The sequence below is a fragment of the Sorghum bicolor genome, chromosome 7 (genome assembly GCF_000003195.3).
Source record: "Sorghum bicolor cultivar BTx623 chromosome 7, Sorghum_bicolor_NCBIv3, whole genome shotgun sequence".
NCBI lineage: Eukaryota > Viridiplantae > Streptophyta > Magnoliopsida > Poales > Poaceae > Sorghum > Sorghum bicolor.
In genome coordinates, this window is record NC_012876.2 from 62,995,414 (window position 1) to 63,003,915 (window position 8,502).

Sequence of the window (8,502 nt, forward strand, 5' to 3'; positions counted from 1 at the left end):
ATCCGAAAGCGTCAAGGCTATGTTGGAGGCTACCGTGATGGACAAAGATGGTAATCTATCTTCATCCCATAGAAACTGCACGATGACCCTTTTCACACCAAAGGGCAGTGCCAGTGCGAATGACAGCTGGGGTTGGGATCGCTTCGTTGAACGAAGTGTCCTCGAGTCGCTGTACGTGACGAATGGTTCGTTCATCATTATGTGCGGGGCCAAAGTTCTGCTTGATAACGACCCCCTCAAGGTGCCGCCATCGGATATGGGAAGCCATCTCGGCCTCCTGCTGGATTGCGCTGAGGGCTCTGATGTCTCATTCCTCGTCGATGGTGACAAGTTCCCAGCTCATCGCGCTGTGCTTGCTGCCCGCTCACCAGTCTTCAAGGCGCAGCTCCTGGGCTCCATGGCCGAAGCCAACATGTCATCCATCACCTTGCATGACATTGCACCAGCAACGTTCAAACTCATGCTCCGGTTCATGTACACCGATGCTTGTCCCGCGGATGCTGAGCTCGGGGACTCCCCGGATGAGATGTTTCGGCTCTTGCTCGCTGCCGCTGACCGGTTCGCGTTGGATCGCCTGAAGCTTCTCTGTGCCAGTAAGTTGTGGGACAATGTATCTGTGCATACAGTTGCTGATACTTTGATCTGTGCTGAAACATACAACTGTCCCGGGCTGAAAAAGAAGTGTATTGACTTCGTCGGGGAAGAGAAAAACTTCAAGGGAGCTGTGTTGACGGATGGTTTTGCTCAGTTGGTGCTAAAATTCCCATCCATTCTTGATGAGTTGAGGGCGAAGGTCGGGTTATAGGTGCATGCTTCCATGCCAGCGCAACCTATAGATGTACTAGGTTTATGGCATTATTTCGAGCTCGGTGAATGCTCGCCAAATCTGTTAAAAAGTGCTACTATTTTCCGTTTGCAACTATTATATTATGATCATGCAGACTTAATTTTTATATTGTCCAATTAGTAGACTTTAATTTTTATATTATCCAATTAGTAACAATTTGGCAAAGTGAAGTTTGTCTTCTGTGTATTGTGTGCCGTACATTGTGTATCTAATTAGTAAAAACAAATGAATGTAGTTCAATCAAAAAAACAACAACAAATGAATGTATCACAGTGCAAGTTCGTATGTATATGTCTGCTTTTCATTGAGTTCGTTTGAATATTTTCCTTAAATGATTTAAATCTTGATTTGCGAACTAACTCTATGACAGAAAGATTTTGAGCCATGTCAACCAAAGAACTGAAATGTAGACTTCTAGGAGTTATCAGGGTGTCTGGACTTCCCTAAGTATGCCTGTGGACTACTGAGATACGATACCAAAAAGCTGATTAGGTTTCCTTTTGCCCAAAAGTTTGGATGTGAGACCCGCCAAATATTTGGATGCGAAAGCTGATTCTATTTCCTTCTTTCCCAAAAGTAAGCTGTTATCTGAAAACTGAATGGAACCTTTCTTGTGTTATCTTTTTTCTTTCCCTGAATGGAGCCAAAGAAGTCGAAGGAACAAATTAACAGTTTTGATAGATTGTGTTTATTTAGATACATGAGTAGCCAATTCTTAACAAGCACTGGTAATTGTTATGTTTGATACATAAATATTTCTTTAGGGAGAGTAGTTGTCAATGATTTGATGTCACGTGCTTTTTCAGTAGTGCTTCTTACTAGTTTCAAAGGAAAGATGTTTCTTTGCATGTGTCTATTCAGTTAAGATTTGCCTAGTCTGGAACTCAAAAGCCAAATGAATATTTCTTCTGTTTGTGAATCCATAATTCCATTTGCTTCTAAGTACATTTATCTTTTTCTTTCAGATTTAGTGCTGCTAGTATTGCACTTTGTAGCACAATTTATTTTTTCAGATTCCAGAACAAGTAGTCTGCTTGTGTTAGAAACTGTCATTGGCAAGAAGTACAAATTAAACATTAGTTGTCTATTGAACAAGTATTCATGTTACAAGTAATTGTCTATTGAAGAAGTAGGCATGGGCTGCTTCCAGAAACTATCCATTCCAAATACATTACCATTTCATGCTTCCAGGATTATGCTGTGGATTGGCAAGAAGAAAGCCAAATGAAGCAAAAGAAGGAAGCCACTGGAGCGTATTATGCGTTTTCCTTCGATCTAAAATAGAAGACCTGATTTTGCAATATGTGAATAATTGGCCTGGTGTCAACATTACGTGAACATGCATTTCATATGTTTCCATATCTGAACTCCTTGCACATTACAGTATGCGTCCTTTTGCCATGCCTTTGTTGTTTGATTGCATCTCATTTTTCTTATTAGAAGCAACCAATATATTTTATTTCCATCCTCTGTACCTATCCACCGTTATGTTTATCAGGTATTTTGCATTATATTATTTGATCAAAATTTATGTCTAAATCAAATGCATATTATTTTGGATTATCCTCTCTCTGTCTTTAAAAGCTTCAACTCCTAGAATCCGTGTAAGTTACCAATTTTATAGAAAAGAGTATCAATACCTATGACATAAAATGAGTATCTTATGATAAATTTAATGGTATTAATTTGGTATTATAAATCTTAGCGTTTTTTTTTCTAGAAATTCAGTCAGTTTTAAAACTCTAACTCAATACAACTCTAGAAGTTGAAAATTTTAGGAACAGAGGAAAGTATTATGGAGTATAGTTGCAGTAATGCACGCGCCATTAGCTATTTTGTTGAAAAATTTGAGGCCGTAGCAACGCATGGCAATGGCTGTTGCGTTGAAAATTTTGAGGCTTTCATAGCAACGCACGCCTGTAGCTATATTTGCAGTGATGGAAAAAATTGTGAGGCTACCGTAGCAACACACGGCTATTATATAGTCGCGCAGTGATGCATGGGCGTATTAGGGTACTCACAATGCAGACTCTATCATGGAGTCTAAAGTTATTTATTATCTCGAACAATGTGGACTTGGAGTCTAAATAAGACTTGGAGTCTTATTTTTTCTACCTCTTTCTTCAATAAATATGCTGCCACATCAGCAAAATACCATAAATAGTATGTAATTAATTGTCTTGGACTCTATAATAGAGTCTTACATTGTGAGTGCCCTTATCCACTCGTGAAAGAATACGAGACAGTCTCTTCGATCTTCGTTTTCTCTTTACTACTAGTAATTACTCCTGCTAAGTCCCAACACAAGACATGCATCGTTCCTTGTTCCGGAGACGATCCATATCTCCTCCCCTACTTCATTCTTCACTGCTCGATCGATCGGCTATACTCGGAGTTCCAAGCGTCGTCGTCGGTCAGGCTAGCTCCATCTGTGTACACACCCAACGATTACCATATATACTCGACCATATCCCATCTGCGTCCCCGCCCGTCCAGCTACATACTGTAAACATGAGTGCCAGTGTCAGCAGCATATTCGATTCCTGTTTCATGTATCCGTTCAAACTCAACTTTGTGGAGACGGAGAAGGTCGCCATCGGGCACTCAGTCAGATCCATGGACTTCTCTGCTGGTGGGCATGTCTGGAGTATCGACTGCTACCCGCGTGGGGATGAGGAAAACGAGAGCGGTGAGTACGTATCTATCTTCCTCCAGCATGAGAGCAAATCTGAAGATGCCAAAGCTATCTTGGAAGCCTTCGTCATGGACAAAGACGGTACTCTATCTTCGTCCCATGCATAGAACAAAGTTGGTGCGCGTTTTCGCGCCGAAGGGCAGCAACAACGACAGCATGGGTTGGCGTTGCTTCGTGAAGCGAAGCGTCGTCGAGTCACTCTATGTGACGAACAGTTCGTTCATCATTGTGGGAGCAGTCAAAGTTGTTCACGACGATCCCCTCGATGTGCCACCCTCTGACATCGGGAACCATCTCGGCCTCCTCCTGGACTGCACGGATGGCTCTGATGTCTCCTTCGTCATCGACGGCGAGAATTTCCCAGCTCACCGGGCTGTGCTTGCCGCCCGCTCGCCGGTCTTCAAGGCGCAGCTCCTGGGCTCCATGGCGGACGCCAGCATGTCATCCATCACCCTGCATGACATCGCGCCGGCGACGTTCAAAGTCATGCTCCGCTTCATGTACACCGATGCTTGTCCTGCGGATGATGAGCTTGGGGACTCCTCGGATGAGATGTTTCGGCACTTGCTCGCTGCAGCGGACAGGTTCGCGATGGATCGCCTGAAGCTTTTGTGTGCTAGCAAGCTGTGGGATAATGTATCAGTGGACACAGTTGCTGCCACTTTGATCTACGCTGAAAAATATAACTGCCCTCAGCTGAAAAAAAAGTGCATTGGCTTCATTGCGGAGGAGAAGAACTTCAAGAAGGTTGTGCTAACAGATGGTTTCTTTCAGCTGGCGCATCAATTCCCATCGATTATTGATGAGCTCAAGTTGAAGGTTGGAGCATAGAAGCAGCACGCATGCATATACATGCTAGCCTTGGCTATATATAGTACTTTATGGCATTTTAGGTTTGGCAAATGCTATCTAAATCCATTTAAAAGTGCTTAAATTCTCAGATTGTAAGTGTCAGCTACTATTTACTATCATGCAGACTTTTTTTTATTATCATATCCTAGCTATTAACAATTTCGCACGTGAAGTCGTTATTGTGTCTAGCTTATTCGTATTGCATGTCTTGCGTATTTGTGTGTCACAAATTCAAAATGAAAATATGTATGTTTGTCTTTTTTTTAATTCACTCATTTGATTTTTTATCTTGTAATACGATTCGAATCTTTCTTGCAAACTCTGACTGAATTTTTTTTGAGCTGTATCGCCTGCGCTCTGCTAGCATGCAAAATAAAGCAAAAATGAGTGGCTGCTGCCAGGGCTCGAACCCAGGATGCAATGCTCGAATTGCTAGGCACTTGCCAGCTGAGCCAGTTTGTTTTCTTGTATAAAGAGCCTCAGCCACCATATTTATTAGGGGTAGACATGGAAAACTAACCCCTAATTAATCACTCCTTGGTTAGCACAATTATGTCCTAAACGTCAAGAATTATGGGTATGGAGGGAGTATATGGCACCGAGCAAGAACACAAGGATGCAGCGAGTGTCACGGCATGACCAGGGAGCGGCCCTCGCGGTGGCGTTCGCGAGCAGGGAGGTGGGCACGGCGAGTGACACTCGTAGAGGGAAGCGGCGGCCGAACACCCTCATCAAAAGCTCTCTGACCAAGACAACAGTGCCGTGGACCGAGCAGTCCTCCAATGTACTCTAAGTGGTTTGGAACAACGATACAGTCTCTAAATGTTAACTTTAACTTTTTTTATAAAAAATATTTTATCAAAAAAATAGTATATATATATTTTTTGTAAAAGTATTTTTCTAGACAAATTTATTCATACGGTTTTCATATTTCTAAACTTAACAACTTCAAAATTATTCATGATTTATATTTCTAATGTTTAATCCAAACTTTGTTAAAAACGACTTTCTTTATGGGTATAGAGAAAATAAGTTTTGTTTTAGTCTTGAGGTCTTGGGTCTTTCTCCTATTCTTGTTGTTCTGAACCACACTACCAGAACCAGTGGTTGATAATGTGTTTGAATCTTTTGACTTAACACCGATAAAACTGTTGCAAATGAAGTTAACTTTGTGAAAATACTTCTACGAGAAGAGAAAGTTTTATTGAGTTCAAAAACCATAGGGAAAGTAACAAATCTTTCTTGGCACGTGCCCCTGCTCCTAGTCTTCGAACTAGTCATTAATGGTCGGCAACAAAACTTTACTGCTTGCTTTGGCGGTATATCTTTGTGTGTGTCCCAACTGTCCCTTCGCCTCGTAATGGGCTTTAATGCACTGATGCTCGTATGAGAATAGTCCGTGCCCCGGGAAAAAAGCTTATGTAAAGAGAAGAAAGAGGGGAAGAAAGCTTATGTATTCGGATTCAGCTGTGAACACGAGGATGAATCATGTTAATGAAGTGGTAGAGGTAGACAAGGACAAGGAGGATATTTCCACTCGGAGCGCCTGCTCCCGAGCATCCATTCCAATTTTTTCCTTTTTCCAATACATATTCTTTTTTTCACCCGAATATTTTCCTTTTTTAGATTTGTGATCCATACCGCACCGGTCCTGTTTGTATCACAGATCGTCATAATTTTATTATATAATTAAATTTATTATATAATTATTTACTACTGCCTCCTTTTATGAATTATTAAACATTTTAACTTTTCTAGCATAATAAAAGTAATTGTATCTAGAAAAATCGAAAACATCTTTATAATGTGAAGCGAAGGTAGTATAACCTATACTCCTGCGTTGTAATGGAACCATGCATAATGCTTCAAAAAATGTGATGTCCTAAAATATTTGGATTTTGAGATGTGACTAAGAAACACAAATAATACAATGATTTTCACAATCTTTTAAACTTTTACTAGCACATTGTTAATAGATTGTTTTTTTTAAAGAAACATGTTTCAAATAAAATATATAATGGATCATATATGTTTTTTTTTACACTTAATGGATCATATATTATATTTATGGCGTCGTATGCTCTTTTTTTTGTGTGATTTGTCGGTGGGGTTCTGGTCCTAGAGGTGTGTGGTGTGAGTGTGGAGCTTGCTGATGGAGTCCTACGCATGTCATTTTTTGGGTGTGATTTTTTTTTTGAGGAATTTTGGGTGTGATTATTATTTTTTTAGGAAGATTTTGGGTGTGATTAGAAAACAGCATTTCGGCGTCTGTCAAACTCCCACCCTCATGGGCCGGCCCACTAGGCCCACTCCCCCCGCCCACCACCCCTGCTTGGCGTCCTGCCCCCTCACGGAACGCGCGACTCGCGACCCTGTTTCCTCAAGAGCCGCGACGGCGCGACCCCGGCCCGGACTCCCTAACCCTAGTCGGCGGCGTCGACCGACTGCGGGGAGCGTGCCGCGGGCGGCAAGCTGCACGGAAGCAGGGTCCACGGCCTCCGCGCTTAGGAAGCACGGGCGGCGGCGCGGTGGCCGGCGGCCGGGCGCGTCGCGCGGCCAGTCCAGGACTCCAGCTACGGTGACCAGGTCGTCACTCGGCAGGTCCGCAGCGGTTCTGGCATTCTGCGGCTGCAGGTGCGGATTGGGCTTTGGGCAGGTTCCTTCTGAGTAGCAGTAGCACTATTTATACACTGCTGACGTATCCTCGAATCTGCAATCCCGTCCATCCAACTTCTCTAAATTTAGGTGCCAGCATGCTCGATTATTCTTATTTCACCCATCAGTTCAAACTCAGCTATTCGGAGACGGAGAACGTCGCCGTCGGGCACAAAGTCTGCTCTGAGGACATCTTGGCTGGGGGGCACCTCTGGAGGATCGAATGCTACCCCCGTGGAAGAAGGGAAGAGGACAACGGCAAGTGGTTATCTATCTTGCTACGCCATGTGAGCGAGTTCAGAGACGCCAAAGCCATCTTCGAGGCCTTGGTGATGGACAAAGACGGGGCTCTATCTTCATCCCATAGATACAGGTGCGTGCGTGATTATGGACCACACCGCGGTGCTGCTGAATCCTGGGGATGGAAACATTTCGTTCAGCGAAGGCTCCTCAAGTCACTCTACATGACCAATAGTGGCTCATTCACCATTGCGTGCGGGATCAAGGTTATACAGAAGGACCCGTTGGACGTGCCGCCCTCTGACATTGGGAGCCATCTCGGGCGCCTGCTGCTGGACTGCACAGATGGCGGCTCCGATGTTTCATTCGTCGTTGATGGCGAGAAGTTCCCTGCTCACCGGGCTGTGCTTGCCGCCCGCTCGCCGGTCTTCAAGGCACAACTCCTAGGCTCCATGGCCGACGCCAACATGCCATCCATCACGTTGCATGACATCACACCAGCGACATTCAAAGTTATGCTCTGTTTCATGTACACCGATGCTTGTCCTGCGGATGCCGAGCTTGGGGACTCCCCGTACGAGATGTTGCAGCACTTGCTCATTGCAGCGGACCGGTTCGCGTTGGATCGACTGAAGCTTTTGTGTGCAAGCAAGCTCTGGGATAATGTATCAGTGGACACAGTTGCCACTACATTGATGTGTGCCGAAATATACAACTGCCCAGAGCTGAAAAAGAAATGCATTGGTTTCTTCGGGGAGGGGAAGGACTTCAAGACAAAGGCTTTGTTGACAGATGGTTTTGTTCAGCTGGCGCAGCAATTCCCATCGATTCTTGATGAGCTGAGGGATAAGGTTGGAGCATAGAGGCCGAATGGACAAGTCCACAACGGCATGCGGCCGCATGCCTTATCTCGCGCCATCAAACGTGCTCTAAGATTCGTGCGTTGGTCAACTGGATTTCCCATCCCTCTCATTCCCTCTCCTTTCCCATATACGCAGGAATCCCCTTCTTTGTACCTGCTCTTCTATTATTGAATCCCTTCTCTGTACCTATCTCTCAATAAGGGCTTCTCTCTCTATTTTAGCATATCTTTTCATCGGTTCCTACCTTTTATTCTACACAGTTTTTCCTTCTCACCTTTTTTGACAGTTTTTTCAACCGTGTTAATTCATCTTGTTAATTAGTACTTAAATACAGCTCATATTTCTTCCAA

At 43.8% G+C, this 8,502-nt stretch overlaps 2 protein-coding genes and 1 pseudogene across 2 annotated transcripts; all 3 read left to right on the forward strand.

Moving 5' to 3' along the window:
- Nucleotides 1-972, forward strand: LOC8063978 (BTB/POZ and MATH domain-containing protein 2). The gene has a single exon (XM_002444679.2). It carries the CDS (start codon nucleotides 20-22, stop codon nucleotides 803-805), a length of 786 nt encoding a protein of 261 aa, XP_002444724.2. The 5' UTR covers nucleotides 1-19; the 3' UTR covers nucleotides 806-972.
- On the forward strand, nucleotides 3,359-4,373 carry LOC8063979 (annotated as a pseudogene).
- LOC8063980 (BTB/POZ and MATH domain-containing protein 1) lies at nucleotides 6,751-8,502 on the forward strand. Its single transcript, XM_002444681.2, has 2 exons — nucleotides 6,751-7,028; nucleotides 7,140-8,502. The coding sequence occupies exon 2, from the start codon at nucleotides 7,148-7,150 to the stop codon at nucleotides 8,150-8,152; it is 1,005 nt and encodes a 334-aa protein (XP_002444726.1). The 5' UTR covers nucleotides 6,751-7,028; nucleotides 7,140-7,147; the 3' UTR covers nucleotides 8,153-8,502.

Coding starts and splice junctions, on each gene's coding strand:
- LOC8063980 (XM_002444681.2), top strand. CDS start 7,148: ATGCTCGATTATTCTTATTTCACCCATCAGTTCAAACTCAGCTATTCG.
- LOC8063978 (XM_002444679.2), top strand. CDS start 20: ATGTTGGAGGCTACCGTGATGGACAAAGATGGTAATCTATCTTCATCC.